This window comes from Saccostrea echinata, unplaced genomic scaffold, assembly GCF_033153115.1.
Source record: "Saccostrea echinata isolate AGI-Se365-2 ecotype Australia unplaced genomic scaffold, CSIRO_AGI_Sech_v1 ptg000002l, whole genome shotgun sequence".
NCBI classification, from domain to species: Eukaryota; Metazoa; Mollusca; class Bivalvia; order Ostreida; family Ostreidae; genus Saccostrea; species Saccostrea echinata.
The window spans coordinates 11,259,924-11,280,960 of record NW_026889751.1 but is presented as its reverse complement, the minus strand read 5'-3'; the positions used below and the strand labels follow the sequence as shown (position 1 = coordinate 11,280,960).

At 34.0% G+C, this 21,037-nt stretch overlaps 3 protein-coding genes across 3 annotated transcripts; 1 reads left to right on the top strand and 2 right to left on the bottom strand.

Annotated features, from left to right (window-relative positions):
• The first annotated feature begins 248 nt into the window (after window positions 1–248).
• LOC133200392 (uncharacterized) lies at window positions 249–3,214 on the top strand. Its single transcript, XM_061336200.1, has 4 exons — window positions 249–463; window positions 1,253–2,133; window positions 2,609–2,686; window positions 2,871–3,214. The coding sequence occupies exons 1-4, from the start codon at window positions 438–440 to the stop codon at window positions 2,906–2,908; spliced, it is 1,023 nt and encodes a 340-aa protein (XP_061192184.1). The 5' UTR covers window positions 249–437; the 3' UTR covers window positions 2,909–3,214.
• On the bottom strand, window positions 2,972–5,431 carry LOC133200378 (putative ankyrin repeat protein RF_0381). The gene is made up of 3 exons (XM_061336192.1): window positions 5,000–5,431; window positions 4,555–4,732; window positions 2,972–3,977 (listed from the first exon to the last, which is right to left on the bottom strand). The coding sequence occupies exons 1-3, from the start codon at window positions 5,342–5,344 to the stop codon at window positions 3,286–3,288; spliced, it is 1,215 nt and encodes a 404-aa protein (XP_061192176.1). The 5' UTR covers window positions 5,345–5,431; the 3' UTR covers window positions 2,972–3,285.
• A 2,109-nt stretch (window positions 5,432–7,540) lies between these two features.
• LOC133172441 (N-acetylated-alpha-linked acidic dipeptidase 2-like) lies at window positions 7,541–19,760 on the bottom strand. Its single transcript, XM_061307325.1, has 17 exons — window positions 19,301–19,760; window positions 15,687–15,987; window positions 15,267–15,392; window positions 14,987–15,170; window positions 14,698–14,797; window positions 13,460–13,549; window positions 13,282–13,367; window positions 12,507–12,626; window positions 11,407–11,492; window positions 10,726–10,789; window positions 9,992–10,160; window positions 9,803–9,893; window positions 9,623–9,712; window positions 9,322–9,487; window positions 9,095–9,176; window positions 8,519–8,611; window positions 7,541–7,956 (listed from the first exon to the last, which is right to left on the bottom strand). The coding sequence occupies exons 1-17, from the start codon at window positions 19,552–19,554 to the stop codon at window positions 7,749–7,751; spliced, it is 2,310 nt and encodes a 769-aa protein (XP_061163309.1). The 5' UTR covers window positions 19,555–19,760; the 3' UTR covers window positions 7,541–7,748.
• Window positions 19,761–21,037: the final 1,277 nt, after the last annotated feature.

Sequence of the window (21,037 nt, the reverse complement as noted above, 5' to 3'; positions counted from 1 at the left end):
GAGCTCAATGGGCTTTCGTAGGTATTCCTTTAATCTCAAATAATTTCATTTTATGCAGTATCCACGTTTGATCATAAGCGCAATGTTGGAGTATTGAAGGATTCAAAAGATATTAAAGGTATATATGTACCATTAAACACCTATCTGGCACAATACCAGTGTAAATCAAAATTCAGTCGTCTGTATATAATTCTGACTTTGGCAGGTACCCTGAGGTTTGCCTTCAAATCTAGTTCTCCAAGCATTGTTCTTTCAAGTTAATCATATTACCAGTATTTAAATGACAAGAATTCATTCCGCGTTTGTTGGTTCATGTAAAAAAAAAATATGTCATTAAAATCTTTAATCACCCAATTAAAATTCAATCCGATGCTCCGAGGTGAACGGTTTTTGTTTATGTTTTGCAAAGTTGCGGACGAGAATGGTTGTACTAAGGAATGGATATTAACTACAGCCACACCCCGTAAGTTCTTCCTTTTGATCACTTTCAATGTAAAAATGAATGATATTATTTTTAAAAGACATTCAGTGCAGAGGACGATGTGGGATGGTTTGTTGTCTCCAAAATCACATTTAATTGAAAAAATGCAGACACTTTAATTTGAATACCACGGTATTCAGCTCCTTGAAATGTACACACCCTGTTTACATGCACATTAAACTGGTGATATCTTTTTTAAAAAAAGCACACAGTATCTAGTTTTTGGAAAGTTTGTACTATTTGAGCTAAAATTCTTTTCTTCATCAAGCATTGAGAAAGATTCTTATTTTCTTGAAAGCGCTAATCTAAATGCGCACTGACATTTTTTTTAATTAACTCTCCAAATAGGACTTCACGACCCAAAAATGCTTTAAACATATTGCATTTAAAGATATTGATCCAGAATTCTATGCAGCTATTGATATGATTTATAATCGAGTATTACATTACCGGTGTGTAAAATCTATTCAATGCTGAACTAAAACCTTTACAACTTTTATAAATTACTTCCCATGCCAAACCAAGACTTGTCTGTTTCTTAGTTAAAGTTGCGGGCACATTCCGGCCTTCTCGTAACGTACCAGCCGCCATTTAAAAGATGCAGAGATACTCTTCATAGGAATCTTTTGTACTTATCTAAGTATGTTTTACGATTAGACATGTTCGACTTTGTCATTTAAGCAAAATGACTTCTATACGAAAACGTAAACTCGTCTCATCTTTTGATTTCAAATATCCACAGGCATGTAAAAGGTTCAATTCTCATTACAGGGTCACCATGGAAAGTTTAGAACGTCAGCGCGCCATGGCGATGCCGAGGTGCAACACCCCAAGTGAGGCCCCGCCTCTGCCGGTAGGAAAAGAATACCACGCGTATTTTAGTTTTCATGGCGAAAATCCAGATTATAACTGGGTGAAAGCGGTGACAAGAGAGTTGGAGAGTCGTGGATTCAAATGCTGCGTGTTCCCCCGGGATCTAGACGCAGGGAGGTCCCTATCCTACAATATCAAACACATACTGACCAAATGCCTGAGAATCGTTACTGTTTTATCGTCTGCTTATATAAAGAACGAATGGTCACAGTTAGAAATGGAGATAATTTCACTTGGAAAACTAGATGAATTAGTTTTTATCCCTGTGTTAATTGAACCTTGTGACATTCCACCATTCCTGAAGTACTACAGGTATGTTAATGCAACGACCGCCAAAGAAACTTGGTGGAATATGTTTTACGAACAGGTCCGAGGAAATGCCCCTCGGCTTCCCCCACGTAAGAAGTTCCACGCCTATTTTGCCCACACCTCGTCGGATACACAATGGGTGACTAATATTGTAGAACGTCTAGAAAGCCCACATAATAACATTATTTGCTGTTATCCCGCTCGGGATTTCAAACCAGGAACGTCTATCAATGAATCCATTGACACTGCCATTAAAAAATCTGTAAAAGTGGTGCTTGTCTTATCCAAAAACTTTTTGCTGAATGAGTGGAAACGGTACTATGAAAAGAAATTCAAACATTTAAAGGCTATACCAATCATCATATCAGACTGCGGATTGCCCATTGCACTGGACGACATCGTTTGTATCGATGCCCGTAATACCGAAACCGACTGGTATAAAGTGTTATTACGGGCCATCAACGAAGAAGGTAATTATTATGTTGAGTCTTGTAGAAAAGATTACACGGGATCACGCATGTCTTTGGAAATAGCAGAGGGGTGGGGGTGGGGGGGGGATAGATACAGCGATTAAACTTGGTAAAATTAATAAGCAACCGATTCAGGTTAAATGTGCTGGTTGGTATGTTGATGATATTGTTACTGATATGTTTTTTGGTATGTTGATGATATTGTTACTGATATGTTTTTTGGTATGTTGATGATACTGTTACTGATATGATTTTGGTATGTTGATGATACTGTTACTGATATGATTTTGGTATGTTACTGATATTGTTACTGATATGTTTTTTTGGTATGTTGATGATACTGTTACTGACATGATTTTGGTATGTTGATGATACTGTTACTGATATCTTTTTGGTATGTTACTGATATTGTTACTGATATCTTTTTTTGTATGTTGATGATACTGCTACTGATATGTTTTTCTTCTTCGTTCAGATTTGAGTGCTGATGACGACACAGTGACAAGTACAAGTCAGTTTATACGAGATGAGGTCATCTACACTCCAGCAGCAGGTACCAAAAGTCTCATTATAATTGTCGTTCGCACATGTTCGCAATTAAGCCTAGGATTTTTGGTCAGATACACTCCTCAAAGACTAGCGGACTGAAAATCCTTAGATAAAGGTGTAGTTTGCAGTTTAAGCAGTTTTTTATGCAAATCTAAAAATGTTTTAATTACAATTTTTCTTTTTTTCAGGGCCATCATTTGGTCTACCGACAAGTACTGCTCTTTGAAGACATATTGTGTCAAAATACATATGATATTTTAAATTGGGGAAATTATTTTTATTACAAAAAACACTAAACATTAGGATCACGAGAACACGACAATGGCTAAGAAATAGTGGAGTCTATAAACGTGACAAACGCAATTTTTTTGTCTTGGTGGAAATCCATGCATCTGTTGTGCAACTTCGAGTATAATGTTCCTGAATACCATGGCATGTTGAAAATTGTATTCAAGTGCTTGAATATTTTCTAAAATTGAGATTGTTCGTTTGATTTCGTTATTGTTACATCTGTAAGTGCACATAAAATACTTGAATGGACATCACAATGATGTTTCTGTTGTGCTATTTGTTTATTTTCAAGGAATACTCGACCTGCTTTATTCAGTCATCGTCGGAAGATGAATTTAACGATAAATATTCTTCGAAAGTGCGTTGGCGGCATTTTTCAAAGTGAGGCCGATAATGGCTTCTTTTACCTTCGTCTTCCTCGCTTTCGTAATACGGCGAGTCGTACATTCCTCTGTAAATTTTTGGCAGCTGTAAGGAGTGCAGTCTTTTGATTAGGAACCTCTCTCGACTGGTTCCATCCAGAGATCTATGCCGTGTCACAGGCTTCTTTTTTCTCGGTGGAATATCAAAATCGGTGACGGTAAGCGGCACTGTAATGGAGGACACCATTGAGGGTGGTCGGTCCAGCAAGGTTTTCTTCTCTTTGTTCCACTTGATGCTGGGCAGCATCCTAGCAATGTTGATTGCATCTATAAATTTTCGTCTGGCTTTTCTTACAGAGGGCAAAATCTGCATGATTTCATTTTTTGTGTATCCGTGATAAGCAAGCCAGTCATTAACAGAGAAATTCTTTGTTTTATCGCGATGGAGGAGAGATGCATGTCCTTGGTTAGCAAGGATTTTCACACAAGCTATGTTGCATTCTTTTGCTGCCATTAGAATAGCAGTAAAACCCATTTTATTGGAATGGTCTACGCCTAAACCGAGACGCCGGAAGTGACGTGTTAGTATATCAATCCCCACGTCATTTCCTACTTTGGCACAGTAAATCAGCGGGGTATTTCCTACAAATAGTATTAGCACCACCAATTAATAACACAGTTCTTCAAAATTTAAAATAAAACAACAAGTAGTATAATTTATAATGAATAATCTAAGAGCTATGAATAGGCGACAAAGTCAAATTCAAAGAAGTTTTATATGTTTCCTGAAGAAAAAAAAATCAAAGTGCATGCAAATAATAAACTTTACATATAGACTTTATTTAATTACTTTTAAAATTAAGAAGTTTATAATATTTGGGAAAAATACATTAAAATAATGAAAAAAAAGAATACATTTCTAAATCATCACTAAAAAAATCAAAAGCTTGGAAGATAATTGCATTTGTAGATCGATGTAGCTGTAGAACTGTAGCGTTATTGTTTTATATTTTAGTCTTTGACCAAGACTAATATATAAAACCACAACGCTACAGTTCTGCAGCTACTGTAAATGCAAAAAAGTTCTTGGGAAAAATCTGATTTAAAATTAAAATAAAAATTTTAATATTTTTTTTAAATCACTGCATGTCAACTATAACTTTATAAAATGGTGTATTGTAATCAAATATTTTACATAATAAAATTAATAATGTTTTACCGTCATTATCAGGAATATCTGGATCGACAGAGGCGTGCTTCACGAGGATATCCACGATGTCATTACAGCGGTATTCACAAGCGTAGCTTAAAGCAGTTCTTCCCGATTCCGATACAGTATTAACCTCGGCGCCATGTTGCAGTAAAAGCTCAACTATCATGTCACGAGACATCTCTTCCTATAAAGATTAAACGATATTCTTCATTTAGTATAAAGTGGCTGTTTCCATCAATTATATGAACACATCCACTATGTCATTATAAATGAATATAAGGTTATGGTCGGTTCTTTCATGTAGTGCGTTTGACAGTTGTCCCGAATCAAAGTAGCATGGTACGTGTAAGTGATGTAATAAGTAAAAAAAAATAGGATATCTGGATATTTGATCCATATTTTCATGCCTTCATTGAACATGCAAAAATTATGTAGTGTAATGTATCGTTACCTTTAAAAAGCATGAAATCATCAATGGCGTCTTGCCCTTCAGATCCAAAGCATTGACTACTTCTCTTGGTGCCGCGACCAGGATGAATTTCACCAGTCGAATTTGTCCTTTACGTATAGCATTAAACAACATGCGAGCATCAGTGTATTCGTCAAGATTCAAATCCTTCTCCATCGTAAGAAGCGACACAGTTTTCTTCAGAATGTTCGGCTGGGCCAGATTCGACTTTGCAGGAAATACGTTCACTTTGTTTGCAGGCCTATTCGTCATTGTTTTATATCGTCTAGTATTTTTCACAGTATATGCGGGTGGTTTTCTCGACCTACTACTAGACATGTTTAACATCAACAGCAATATAATTTCTACTACATTAGCCAAACTTCAAGCTTCCGTTAATGGAAAATATGGCACATGTTCATGTCCGTGCCATCCAGAAAAGCTCATTTATTAGATAGATAATTACTTCTTTTTATTACATTTCTAATTAACTTTGTAATGTAATTGTATTGGTATTGTTTCTTGCCAATTGAAATAAGACGTCGATAAATTCAATTTTCTCAAGCAGAACCTGAAAGAAAACTACGTATCATCAGGAAAATGTATAATTATTTCTATATTGCTTACACCTTACATGTTCACGGGCACTATTAGGTCATTGATCCTTTATGGAATGCAAACAATTTTAAGATCAAAACATGCAACACTGTGTTAAATGTTCATGTCTTTGATTTACAACTGCGGTAAGAAACGCCCTAAATCTCTTTTTAAGGATCTAGGTTTCTGAAAATATATCATATATATGAAGGTATATTTTTAACAAAAAAGGACTAAAAATAAATATATGTTGGAGTCATAGACAAAATTTTGGAAACACAGCTAGTAAATTCATTTACAATGTTGTTAATTTCTTGAATGAGTAACATTAACCCTTATAAAATACGCATTACATGCATCAAGTGAATCAGAGGTGACTGATTAAATTAGTATTTAATTTGGTTTAATTATCGTTTCTCCCACAAAGATTTCAAAATATTTCCTCAGGTAAAACGTAGAAGTTATTTTGGATTGCCTAACGCGACCTCGGCGTGGACACATCTTATTAAGGTTCATAAACCATCTGCTCACTCAAACAAAATGTAGCTTTAACTTTAATGATTTTCCAAAAAAAAATCTACTTTATAAGTAAAATACAAACAATTCTATCATAGCTTGCGGGGAAAAATTAAACAAATGAGATACATTGTATTTCAACTTGACAAATATATAAAGGAATAATAGGCATTTATGTAAGAAAGAGTTATCTCTCTTACCAGAGTATCAGTGAACCTTAAGGACCTTCTTTACACTGACCCCACCTCCGATGTATTTTAGAGGCCCGTGTTTGCTCTGCTCCCGATTTGTATTGTTTCCTAAATAGACTTTTAAGCTTGATTACTGTTCGTTATCTCCATATTTCACACTGTACACTAAGAAGTTCAAATTCCATGAAACTTTTATGAAATTAAAATGATGTGCTTTAAGATCTAAAAATAAAAAAAGGAAAAATATACAGTGTATTACTATAGTATTTCATTTAAAGAGAATACATTTTATTAGGCCAAACCATGTATTTTCACCATTTAAGGTTCATAAACCCTCTATTCGCTCATATTAAATGTTTCTTTAACTGTTATGATTTTCCAAAAGAAATGTATTTTATAATTAAAAAACAAACAATTGTATCACGGCTTGCGGGGCAAAATTGGACAAAAAAGATATTTTAACTTGAGAAATTTATAAAGGAATAATAGAAATTTAAGTCATTAAGAGTTATCTCTCTTATCAGAGTATCACTGAACCTTAAGAAAACAACAGTGATTTTCGTTGATGTTCATCAATACTTGCTTGTCCGAGAACATTTTCCCTGTGGGTAAATGGCTGGTAACCTGTGCTGAAAATGTAGTAGATGGACACAACACCTTATATACGATATAATTTTTTCAAAGTCCAAAAACCCCCTTTTTTCTTTAGTGTATACAGGATATAAAAGTTTGGTCAGAGGAATGTAATCGAAGTGCTGAATTTTAACTTGTGTATAGACTTGTAGAAGGACACAATGTTTCCTGTCTCTAAACTTCCTTACATGGTATGGAATTATACATTTATCTAAAAATCAACTTAATATGAGTTCTTCAAGGACACCCAATACGTTAAAAGTAAAATTTACACATATTGCAGGTTAGGTATGAAATAAATGATGAAAGATCAACTTATTTTGATTGTCAAGTTCAATAGAGCCCTTCTTCCAAGCCTTTCTGGTTAAGAATGAAATGTAGATACCGATGGAGTCAAATTGTAACAATTTAAAGATCAACTTTTAATCTTCACAAAAGGAATAAATTCGTTGATAGTAAATCATTCATAGTCACTCTAGGATCTTTGAGCTTTCCATACAGTATGCGAAAGTATTCCTTATACGGCAATATAATAATATTTTCATCAACACCCAAGGCTTATGTTACATGCAAAACTTTAAAATTTTAAATCAATTTAAGATTATATTACTTTCATATTTTATTTCACTTTTTACAGGATATGTTTAATACAACAATAATATAGTTAACACGTCATTATAATAAAAGTTAAACGACATTCATCAACTCAGACACATATATAAAAAATACGCAGAATCTCACTTGCTACATGAAATAAGCAACTGCACTTTTAAGTTTTGAAAATTCAAGCAAATCAATACATGAATTAAGTATGATTACATTGATGGCATGAATCTAGTTACATCACGTAATGATGACGTAGCAGACTGTATTGCAAATATTATGGCTGCATAATGTTTTTTCACTACTTCCCATCGTTCACTTTCATTTTCACTTCCGATTATTTCAAACGTTGTGTCTGACAAGCCAGGGAAACTGCTTCCAGCGTAAGCGTTAACACTACTCTCGGCAAATAAAATGTGTCTACAAATCCACAAAATTGAGATGAATACATGTTCTGCTAACTTTTAAAAAATTATCTTAAAATGTATGAAATTTTCAAAGATCTTAATGATGTATTCTGTTTCGATAACTTGCATTTGGCTTTTCAATTTTAGGATTTTATTTCAATGTATTCATTATTTGAAACAAAAAAGAAAGAGGGAAATATGAATTAGTGGCCATATTTTTGAGATATAAGGCATTAAAAGTATGGCTGGAAACCAGATTTCTTGGGATTTTTCAAAGAAAACTTATAATATATTTATTATATATTTAATAAATGTAAACTTTTCTTTACATTTTTTTGAGAAGACTATCAAAACAACAGAGAAACAAAATGTAAATAGATAATAGGAGTTAATGGGTAAAAATTTGATTTTGATGAAAAAAACCATATGAGTCCCGTAAAAAAATCACCTCAGCATAATACATCCTTAAACCACCTTTTATTTTATTTTGATCTCAATAAGTCTATATATAAAACAATACAAGTAATCGAGACTGCTTGTTCCATTTACGTATGCTATTTTTATATATAATATACCTGGCCTGCGGTCTATTAGGCAGACCTGCTGGGTCTGTGAATGCTCGGTCTAATTGCATCAGCTGGTCATTGATTTGTCGTATCGCATAAGGACTATAATAACATAGCCAAAATTAACTTTTTCACAGGAATAGAAAACTCATTGCTCATTTTCTTAAATTTCAGTCCACCACAAAGACATGAACTCAAAAACTAAGTCAGTAACTCTGTAATAATTATTTTTAAAGATATAGATGTAATCTGAAAATATTTTACATAAATTGAACATCTGGTATTAAAAAGTATACCACTGATTTAAATATATAGTTTGTGTATTAAACCAATACGGGGTCATTTAAAAGTTTGTACAGTATATAATATGTAATGTAGATCAATATTATTATACATTTTGTCTGTGCATTTGTCAATGACAATATTATTTAGTTTTTTTAATGAATTTTCAGACATGTACATCTATCCATACAGTTTGAGTATTTATTGGATATCAATGATATTCACATGCTGTTTATGTATGTTTTGTTTTTCTGTGAAATTCATATACAGTTAATGTGTGTATTGTATAAAAAAAAAACTTACTTTGCTTTATCCACTTTCTGTTGCGCACTATAAAATGAACTAATTTCATTTGTGAAATTAGCAGCAGCTTCAAAAAGTTTATCTGCAATCGATTAAAATCATGCACTTGCTTAAACCAAAGAGGCAGTAGGTAAATCAAACTGTACAGTGTAATTAAAATCACCCCAAACTAAACAACAGATAAATACAATTAAACATGCATGTATTACTAGTATATGAATTGTTACCTAAACTTATTTTGGTTCGCAGAATAGACCCAGTTTCAGATGTATTAAGTTGTTTAACAAGATCGTTTAAAGCACGTGCATAATCTCGAACATCAAATGGAACAATCAAAGAATCTGCAAGATTCCTGGCTAATTCGGCCCAGACCTGTCCCACTGCTTTGTGAAACTAAAAAAAAATTAACATATAATTATCAACAAAACACAACAAAGAGTAAACTTTTAAACTCGCAGAGCAATTGAAATCATGAAATAAAAAATTGTGAGTCTGACCAGTAATAAAAATGTTTGCATGCCAACAGACCTGAAATCCAGGGTCCAGTATTTCGTCCACGGCGTAAAAAGTTTCGTACTTCGAGTGATATAAAGGATAGAACGCAATTTTGTACTTTTTCTGCAAAAAATTAATACAATATTTTAGCTTCAAACCTTTAAATGATTCTTATAAAAAATGTAGGGTTTGAGCTGATTATTTACTGCATACTTCGTCATAGTTGTAGAATAAATCAACACTGGGTAATCCAATTTGTTGTATGAAGGATGCAAAGTCACTTCCGGAGCCAAGGGGGAAAATCCTGTTAATTAAAATAATTATTCTCTTTAAAAGAAACTCTTAAAATAGACATTTAATTTCTCAAAGTCGAGGTGCACGTTTGAAACAAGGTCACTGTACTTTGGTTTAGTGTTGTCTTCTTCACTTGGGGTACTTGATCTCCAGTTGTCATACACAGTCTTCAGTCCTTGAGCTGCGCGCGCAGCATCTGGATTCGGCACGGATTTCGAAGCTTCAAACAAAGCATGATGTACTAGAGGGGTAGCTCCACTTGTTAAGGTATAATTTCCTGTAGGAAGAAATATTGATCAAATTATTGAGACTCGTGCAGCATTTAAACACATAAATGGATAAAACCAGACTGTGCTTTCAAATTTCTTACCTTTAATCACTATAGTTATACATATCAAAAATAATTTTTTTTTGTTGGTATTTTGTTAAGGGTTAAGGGTACTTGATTGTGTTATTTTCATTGTAGCAATCGTAAATGTGTGTATATTCTAGGGTATGAAAAATCACATGAGCACTGATTGCCATTTCTTGCAAATAATGTTTTGACAGAAATTACTTTAAAAAATATACACGAATATGAAATTTTTTAAAAAAGGTCAAATAAATATCTTAATATTTTGCATTTCTAATTACAATAGTTGCCAATGTTCCTACTTATTACTGTAAACCAACTTTTGTTCGCGTGCAAGAAATATCCGCAAATTTCGCAACCATCTAGCGAATACATATCGCCGCGAAACACGTAATCGTGAAGAGTGTTTCCTCAATCGCCAAAATTAATAGCCGCGGATGGATTTCAAACTGACTATTTCGGTAAAATGAAGCTTTAACTATTAGCTCACCTGTTACAGCTATATCTACATTAAGGTACGCCACCGCCCGCTCTGCCAGGTTCTTAATATATTGCTACAAGAAAAAACGAAAAAACTGCAGATAACCATTATATAATTACGAATAAGTGTTAAAGGTTTCCTTTTCTGTGCAAAGCAAATACCAATTTGATGTTTTTGGAATTGGGAGTCCAGTACCCATCCCAATCGCATCATCTCGGGTTTTTCTGTCAGAGGTCTGAAAAACAACCTCGAGGTTGTTTTTCCGCATGTCGGAAAGGCCCGAGAAGTTTTGATTGTACCCATCCATTTTATAGGACCTATGATTGGTTTTAGCTTTTATTCATATTTATCAGTTCATTCGTGGGGTAAGCATATCACAGTGTAACACTCTGCAACACCAACGGTAGTTAGCAGAGCATTTTCCACGCATTCAAAAATTGAAATGAATTGAACAATGCAGATAAAATTTGTTTAAATTCGCGATGACAAGGGATCTTTTAAAACACATCTCCGCTTTAATAAAAGGGATGTCTAACTTTGAAATCACCGAATTTTTCGACCATTCTCGTTCCTGCCTTAAATAATTTAACATGTTATATTAAATAATTTCACGGAAAATTATAAAGAAAAAAAATACTTAAATGTTGAATGTGTTGTTTCCTTAGTTTTGCCTCTACGATAAGATTTTACCTCAATCCATTCGGTTGATCCTATTAACCCATACTCTTCCGCTCCCCAACTACAAAATATGATCGTCCGACGGGGGCGCCATTTCTCTACAAAATTCAAAGCAACATATATTCTCTCACCAGAGGGCGCTACGCAAGCTTCACTTCATTTCACTTCAACTGTAAGTGAAGCCATCCGGAACACCTCGGGCCTTTCACAGAAAAACACGTGTTTTTCTGTGAAAGGCCCGAGGTGTTCCGGATGTAAGTGAAGCTTGCGCAGCGCGCCCTCTGGTGAGAGAATGAGCAACATATTGTCAAAAATTACAAGACAATGACAAAAAGGAATAAGCAACTCTGTTCCAGGCAGATTTGCAGATTGTGAAATAAACTTTAATTTTGTGTGAAGAAAATAAAATTCTTTTTAAACCCCTTTTCGGAAACCAAGTCATAATGTATATGAAATTAACATATTGTACAGGTATTTATTCCTGTTTGAAGATGATAAATGTTTAATATATCATATTTTGATTAAAAATACAAAGAAATCCTAACTTAGAAAATAGCACTCAACATGTTATAACAAGCCATCAGGTATAGCTATCACTATCTTCAGAGTGCTCTTGGCATACACCTAAGACCACATTTTATATCTTTCGGGAAAAAGAATTCATTGTTTCAGATGTACATGTAAAAGGTTGGCCCAGTTCTACAAAACCATTATTGTTCACTCCGTTTATGTACCGATACATAACAACAGTACGGGTCATAAGCGTGTTTCCTTGCCAGAACCATTCAGCTTGTATGAATTCGACAAACTTTGTGACTTGAAATGTAAAAAATAAACGCCAAACATTTTCAACGTAGTTTTTTCCATCTTTGTTGGGAATAAGTGGTATTGTCTTTCACTAATTAATGATTTTCAATAATGAGTACATGACCAGTCATAATAAGTCATGACTTCTTGGAAATTGAAAATTGTTGATTAGTGAAAGACAGTATGATAAACTACTTCTCAAGTGACCAATACGACCAGTCATTCGACGCCTTGGTTGGTGTTATACCGGTATACAATTTTTGGCTAAAATGAAGAACATTTGAGGGTTAATATGTGTCTCTCACTTGCTCGAACCAGGTTTCCCATTACTCGGGACACCTCTTTCATTACAGCTGTTCCACTAGAAGGATCTATTGCTCCAAACACCCAGGCGTCACGATGGTTGCCAAGCAAAATATACCTGTCTGATGAAATGAAAAACAATATCGCGTATATTTTTTTTTTATTAAATATATGTTTGCTTTATGTTGCATCTTAGTTTTTCAATTACTTTAAGTCAAATGACTTTAAGTTGTTTACCAAATCTGTTTTCTAGGAGGCCTATGAACAAACAATGCTCACCTGAATCCCAGCCACGTTTGTGTGAATGTGACTAGAAAACTTACTGAAGGGATTTTTGGGATTCCTATAACATTAATGCAATCCCAAATTAACAATTTCAAAAATTAGACGTGTTTCTAAAGCATTGATGCTTTCTTGGATCGAAAATTTTTGTAGATAGAACCTTGCTTGACGTGCTTTGACGTTCAATCGATTCTGTTATCTTTTCAGTATACATGTATTTCAGAACGGTGTGTCATATTTGGTGAGCAGATTTTGAAAGAATCAAAATTAGACAAAAAACCCACATATGTTCATATAAATGCACAGGAGTGATGTTAAAGAAAACGTTGTCACAAGTACATTAGAACGTGTGCTGATCATGTCATGGAGTGTGTTTAGAGAGTGTTCTCGTAAGTATTACGTGAGTGCAAGTCTGATTTGACTCACCATACTTCATTACACTTGAAATACAATTCTTCTGGCCTGGATTTATATAAATTTTAAAGTAATACAAACCTGGTTCAATTTCTCCTCTGATAAGGCCAAACACATTGTAAATTGTCTTCCGCATATTCCGTGTTGAAATCCGTATTCTGATTTTCCTGAAATATATTTCATTATAGTGTTAAATGGTGAGTGACTTGGAAAGTTTCGTATGTTGAATTTTAACATTACAACAACCAATATCACATACCATCCGGAATTTTTCAACAGTCCCCCAATTTTGTACGTTGTATTAATCCCTCCCCTCCAAGATTCTGGAACCTCCTCACCTCCCATGTAACTGTGAAAAGAAACCAATGCTAGAATTTATCTAGGAATATTTTTTTATGAAACTGTCAGTTCTAAAAAATAATAATCCACAGATTTTATCAATTATTTCAAATATTAAACAAATTTCAAGACTGATGCATCTAATAAACTAAGAAACATCAGGACTCTAGTTTGCTACCTATTTTATCCCCAATGACAATACAAATCGGCTTGCTATCATGTCCTAATGTGACAGATCAGGAACAAAAAGGCCAGTACAAAGCTTTATTTTTTAGATGAGAGGGAACACACAGCACTGAGACTGTAAGGGGATGGTACTATACCAAATATCTAGACGAACAAAGAAGAAGATCATGTGAATTCTATATCCAGGAATCTCAACTTTTTTCCATACAATATGGTGGATAATAAAATGGTAAGTCGTACTGATTACGATTTTCAAAACGGCTTACTAGGATATCAGTGACTAGTGATTCTAAATTGCCTAATAAACTGACTGAGTGACACTGGTTCTTTGTAAATCAGTTCAGAACTAGTTTGCAGCTTTTCAACAGAGCATGTGGTTACTAAGTAGGTGTGTCAATCAAAAAATCTCTATACTCAATATTACATCAACTTAGCAGGCGCACAACTTTAAGTTAGAACTTGATTTTCAGCACAGTAGAATAACGTCCAAATATACATGTACTTCCTAGCTTTTTTAAGGACATAGGATACTCGAATAATTGTTATAAAATCTGTAAAACAGTTTGTACATGCTTAATTATTGCTTAAACACATTTTTATCATGAAATTCCACTATCAAACTATCTTTATTTTTTTATTCTTCCCAAATCTATGCTTTTATGTATTTCTATATTGAAATTCAATGCAAAAGCATGAAATAACGAAATCTCCAAATAAAAAATTACTATAGCATGTAACATATTAAATTGAACCTAAAAAACAAAATGGTATGATTAAACCCTCACTTTCTCTGGATTTTTGGTATCTTATGACTTTAATGACTTAAAAATGTTGAAAACAAAGCTTGAAATAAAAATGATCTCTATTTTACTTACGGATTTTAAACAAATAGTTTAGCCTTTGTGGTGTACCCATTTATTTAAACAAAAATCATGATTTTGTTCTATAAATAATAGTATGATATTTGAACACCTAAGCAGCTTCTCTGCCACACCATATCCGATAGGATGAACGGGGATGTTTGGAAGGAGATCACCTTTCAATTTCTCTTCATCAACTCGGTAGGCTGTATCTACAAACAAAGGTTGCAAACTGCTATAAAGTCACGCTTATACAAGCTTTGAATACATGCATTTGACAGAGTAATGAACAATTGTAGAAACATTCATAAAAATTCTAAAATGAAATCATTTTAGACATTTTTTTGCTGAAAATGTGAATTGCTTTCAAGATTTTGTATATGGTAATGAAATTGACAAACCTGTTGCCGGGTAGCCTGGAGTTAAAGGGTCCCCTTTACCCATGAAGGTGGTCCCTCTCTGAGTGCCCGTGTCTGGAAGCCACCAGCCATTAGGATAAACTTTAGAGTTGGGACCATCTGTGTAGTCCAGGGGATCGGAGTATAAGATGATACCAGAGGCGCCATATCGTGAAGCTAGGCGAACCTAAGATATACCGTTGTTTTGCATATATCTGGCAAAAGTTTTCGTTTAAATGAACCCAGTTAGAATAGGTAAAAGGTACTGATGGGATGACCTCACCTTGTCCCCCCTGAAGATTTTTCCGTATCTGGCGATGACCATCTTCCCCGTGATGTTAACAGACTTGTTAGTGACCAACCACTGGAAGTCCTCCACACGACCATAGTTAACGTAGAACAACTCTGACTGAAAGACATACGAGTCGTACATGTACAATTGTTCTCACCACGCAGGCACTCTCTTTTAGACAAGTTTAAATGAAAGTACAATCAAGTGTATGTTATTGAAGATGATGTTAGGCCCTAATGATCTGATACAACGTATAATGGGAAATTGTGTTGTTTGACAACAGGGGATGTAGAGATACGCTAGTTACAAAAAAGTGAATATTCAAAATACATTTAACATGTTTAACAGACATATTTATTAAAACAGTCAAACCAACTTTGATATCGCCAGGTAACTTCATCTTTTACTTACGGATGTGACATTCCCGGGCGCAGAATAGGCATTAAAAGGCGGGACAACGTTAGATTTGTTTTCGCTGGGATGAAGGATCGGCTCGAACAGGTTCGACTGCCATTCCACGGCGTCATTCTGATTGTAGACAAAAATCCTGTTCATAACATCCGGGTTTGTGGTATTAGGATATGACAGCAGTACATCGTACGGAGCGATGAAAGCCTCGTCCAAACCTTCCGACTTCCAGAAGTCGTGGAGCTCTTTAGCTTGTTTATAATCGGCATCAGTTCCAGCGAGATGGGGGAGTTCAGACAAGCCTCTATCAAAGAATCTCGAATTTTAAATGTTTGTCTTTGATTATCTTCACTATATTCAAAAAGACATTGAGGAATAAAAACTTCATAATTTATTGTAATAAAGGAAGGTCCGTAACAGGACAGAAAGTTCAGAAATTCAAATTTCACAATATTTTTTTGGAAGGAAACTTTTTTTTCTTATTACAAAAACAAAACTTATTTTCTTTGTATCCCTCTCATAAACCAAACAATTCCCTGGTGATCAGGTAATCACTGTATAATCTTAACGACAAGATTTATCATATCTAATGTAATGATAACAACAGGCCAAAAATTGAATGTATTTTTATCGAGGGAACAAAGATATTGTCTTTTTCTAGCCTAGACAGGATTTCAGCAAGTTGTTAGATATGACCTAGATCACGAGACATAAATGCACAATAAGCAACACAAATGTTTCAGATGTAGATTTTTTTTCTTTTTTTCTTTTTCTTTTTTTTCTTTTTTTTTTTTTTTTTGCAGGCTATTGTTCGTGGAAGATAATATACATCTAGACAAAATTTCTATCATACCACCAAAGAAAATTAATAATTAATCAAACTTGCGTATAATTTTGATGTTTGATGGCCGTAGGAGCCGGGGGGGGGGCACTGGGGGGGGGTCCCCCAATAATTTTGCCGATATATAGATTACTATATTAAACATAAATGCTATATGCTTGTGTCCCCTCACCCTCAATAAAAACGTCTGCATGATGACCCCCCCCCCTTTTTTTTTTACTTGTCAAGGAATTTTTGGTAGTTGATGACCTTTTTATTTTTATTTATTTATTTATTTATTTATTTATTTTTATTTATTTATTTATTTATTTATTTATTTATTTATTTTATTTTTTTGCTTATCAGGAAAATTTTGGTAGTGCCCCCTCAACTGAAAAATGTATGGCTGTGCCCCCCAAACTGAAATTGCTTCCTACGGGCCTGTGTTTATAAATATATATTATCGAAGTTAAAATTAAGACATTCAAATGCCTAAACACATTGATGAAGTCAATGTTGAATGAAAAGTAACAATTTTACACTGCATTGGGGGGGGGGATATTTCTATTTTCTTCCGTGGTTCGTGTCCTTAATATCTGCCTTCATAAAAAACTCTATTTAAAAAACCCGTATGCATTGTACGACTATAGAAGAGCGTGGTAGGGCAGTCAGTATGATTTCTGCTGGATAGGTTTGTAAAAAAGAATTAAAATAAGTTCAGGTAAAAAAGAATTAAAATAAGTTCAGATTTTTGTTTCTTCCAGTAAAAATGCTGCGACTAGATTAACAAATATGAAAATGTCTTCTTGAGGTTGTCACGACATGCAATATACACTACATGACTACACTGTATAGCAAGATTGTATCGCAAATTTGTGGCAACCGGAAGTGTGGTGCACCAGATACCGATGCCAAAGCACTTCTATATAGACGATATTATAGACATATCACTCATTAGTAATTTCGAATCGGGGAACCACCTTTGTTGCAACCTCTTTGACCACCATTGGCAACTACCATCCGCAGGTCAGTGCAAAAAGCAGTGCACAGTCAGCTTCGGAAAATTGTTTGCGGGCAAGAAGGTCGTTTATAGGTCTTGCTTTGGACACCATGATATAGGAAAATTCGACTGCGTTTGGCAAGATGGCATATTCCATTAACTCGTGCCGATTAGGCAAATGTTCTGTTTACGTATGAGAAAACCAAGTGGTGCGTTAGCAATTTTGTCTAGTGTACATTAGGTTCAAATTTTAGTAAATGTGTTGTTCTTAATTCAAGGGCATAAATATAGGTTAAAGGTCATTTGGAAAAGCTTTTGACTTTGGTTAAGGACTACATCTCTAGATACTGGGATTAACTCGAATGAAATAATTTCAAAGTTGAATTGAGTACATCGATGTTTACAGCCTAAAGGTATTTAATTTGTGTTTCTGTCTGAAGATGATTGTCTGAAAGGTCAGGAATATTTGGCACTTAGATGTGAAATAAAGTTCAGATATTGCGTTAAACCTTTAAATGAAAATGAATTTCAATTTTTTAAAAATGAAATAATGGGAAAGCATGTGAGTTGAGACAAGGAAGAAAATAGATGGGAAGGGGCATATGGTGAAAACATAACCTCCTTTCAACTATATCTGAAATTGATCCAGGATTTTCTAAGAATATTGCACTGTTTGTGATGGTCTTTGCATTGTTCTTTATTTATTTATGAATATGCGAAAACTATATGAATGGGCTTTCTTCAACGTACTGAAAAAAATACCAACACTTTTCGTGTTCACTCTTTTTCAATGTAAAAGAAATACTTTCTACGAATTAGACCCCAAAAAAGAAAGAAAAAGTAGTGCATGTACTTCTACAATCATAAATATACTGCAAACATTCAGCAAAATGCTTTAATTTATACTTTTTTTATACACGAATAGACCAAACAGACTCTAGCAAGAAAGGAAACAGATCGGGAATACGCTACAGAAGTACAGAAACTCCATAAGTTTTTGAACAGTCTCTGCAATGAAGGTCTTATGTTGTTGCTTTTTTTTCTCTAAGTTCAGGGTCCTAATCCGCATTAATCTGACTGTGAGAGTTATTTTGTGCAAGCATAAAAAATGAAAATTATTTGCTACGAGTCACCGAAAGATTTCAGCATACTCATTTGTCAAAATGCAATGTTGCAATAATTATGCACAGTCTGCAAATACATGTATTGTCACTATTATGGTATAGTAGTTGCTTATGGTTGAAAATGCTTTGAATGATCCAGTTCTCGAACATCTAATAAGAATAGATATTTTCCCGGGGAAATCACCAAGAAATGCCAAACTGTTTATACCTTTTAAAATTTGTTAATGCGTAATAGTAAATCTATCTTTGTAAGTTAGGGGCTCTAAAATTTCTTTTATATTTTTAATATCCAGTTTTATGGTGGGTATTTATTGACACAGACAAGTTGTCAGCGCTATATAATGGGTTAAATATCACGTTTCCTCCTCAAATGGTAAACAACTTACATGTAACTCAAATATTGTTTGTTACGATGTGGAGACTTTGCAATGGTGTTCTTTTATTAAAAAAAAAAAAGAGTTGTCTTGCAGTTAATTGCTATTCAAGTAAAATCAGTCTTAAATAAGAAGGAAAAAAAAACCCAACAAGAATTATCTCATAAATTAATTATGGCAATCTAGATTTCACAGCGGTTAGTTTTCTTGTTTACAAATTTGATTACGTAAGTGTAGGCATGTTAATGCCTAATTTGCATTTCAGGATTTTTAGAAATAATCAAAATTCTCAAACTTACTGCAGATATTGGCGAATTTTTCCTGCATCAATCCCATTCATAATATTTGAACTAGTACTTGGATCTGCTTCCTTGTTAAAGAGAGGTTGTTCAGAATTGTTTGTTTCTATCTTTTTGTCACAAATTGCAAATCTCCCGATGAGTATTCCAAGACCAATTCCCACGGCCATTGTCACAATCAGACACAGTATATATGAACGTTTGGCCACAGCTTTTTTATTTTCAAATATATCTTCAGTAGCGCGAAGTTCCATTTTTGGTATTCAGTTGAATTATTATACTAATAATGCGTGTTTGTCATTACCGCCGATATAAAGTTGTAATGCATATATATGCTTGAATGCCCGTGATTATTCAAAAACTACCTTGAACTTAACTTACATTTGTTTTAGAGCAAAGTAAATGTGTGCCTCATATCGGTATACCTTGTCAAGGGGCTTTTAGCCATCTCGGGTATGAGGACCCGAATAAACACTCTTAAATAGCAATGATACTGCGCATCGTGTTCTAACTGGCACTCTAAGTAGGCTACACTATACGAAATAGGGCCTCGTCCCATTTAACTCATCCTTATGCAAGCACTTAATACTTATCAACATTTCTGATCATTCATTAAAATGCATGAATATGCCCCGCGCCGGTATATTCTGTATATTAGAAAGTTCGGGAAAGTAATGGACGATGTAAACTTAACACTTAAGCGTATTTTACAGCTAGAAAATATTTTTTTTTAAAAATTGAATGGGGAAAAATTACATCAAAACAAAACAAAACCAGAAGTCTTTGAATAGACCGTAGCTCTACTGGTTTGTACTTATAACAAAGGAAGCGAAAGTAGTACTTGGACTTGAAACTTTGCAACAGCAATAAATAGAATAATAATGCTTGGTTTAGTCTCTTTATTTGGCAAGATTTGTTGCAATCAGACTAAAATTGTAGGAGGAGTAGCTTTTCAAAGAAATTTGCAGAAATTTCAAATTAAGTAACCATGGCAACATCATATATCAAAGTTAAAAACCGATAAAGACAATTTTGTATTTCAGTGTAGTCTACTTGCTTGCATGCCAAGTTATATTGAAATCAGACCAAACTGTAGGAGGAGTAATGTTTTGAAATTATTTCAAAGAAATTTCTACTTTTAGTAACCATGGCAAGTCCGTTCATTAAAAAAAACTAATAAACAGAATTATGTATCTTAGTGCAGTCTACTTGTGTGCCAAGTTATATTGAAATCATATCAGACTAAAACAGTAGGAGGAGTAGCATTTTGAAAAATTGTGTACATACGGGCAGACAGACGACGGACACCTTATTATCGCACAAGCTCTTCTGCTCTTGTACCAGTAAAGCTAACAAAACAAATAGACAAACAACAAAACGGAATGTAATACATTTGTCTGAATAGGTAAATCTTCCTTCCCAAATTAATTTAAAAGAAATTATAAAACTTATTTGTCAAGGCATGGATTTTGTGTTCAAAGGAGATAATTATACACAAAAATTTATTTCTTCGCATTAATTCTTTGATTAATTCTTATTTTTCTCTCTTCTAGGCAAGACTCAGCTACCTCTGTCAAAGATTTTACCCCCTCCCCCTTCACCACCACCAGTGTTTTATTGTCTGTTAGTGGCGTTTCGATCAATGATTGCAAAAAATATTTCAAATACTTTAAAATTGTAAATATAAGAAATGACAGTAATTTTCTGTGTTTATAGAGTTATGTTTTGTTTACGAAG

Coding starts and splice junctions, on each gene's coding strand:
- LOC133200392 (XM_061336200.1), top strand. CDS start 438: ATGGATATTAACTACAGCCACACCCC. Junction 2,134..2,608: donor ACGGGCCATCAACGAAGAAG/GTAATTATTATG, acceptor TTCTTCGTTCAG/ATTTGAGTGCTGATGACGAC. Junction 2,687..2,870: donor CATCTACACTCCAGCAGCAG/GTACCAAAAGTC, acceptor TCTTTTTTTCAG/GGCCATCATTTGGTCTACCG.
- LOC133200378 (XM_061336192.1), bottom strand. CDS start 5,344: ATGTTAAACATGTCTAGTAGTAGGTCGAGAAAACCACCCGCATATACT. Junction 4,733..4,999: donor TGATTTCATGCTTTTTAAAG/GTAACGATACAT, acceptor TAATCTTTATAG/GAAGAGATGTCTCGTGACAT. Junction 3,978..4,554: donor AGATATTCCTGATAATGACG/GTAAAACATTAT, acceptor TACTATTTGTAG/GAAATACCCCGCTGATTTAC.
- LOC133172441 (XM_061307325.1), bottom strand. CDS start 19,554: ATGGAACTTCGCGCTACTGAAGATATATTTGAAAATAAAAAAGCTGTG. Junction 14,798..14,986: donor TCCAGGCTACCCGGCAACAG/GTTTGTCAATTT, acceptor CTTTGTTTGTAG/ATACAGCCTACCGAGTTGAT. Junction 13,368..13,459: donor CTGTTGAAAAATTCCGGATG/GTATGTGATATT, acceptor AATATATTTCAG/GAAAATCAGAATACGGATTT.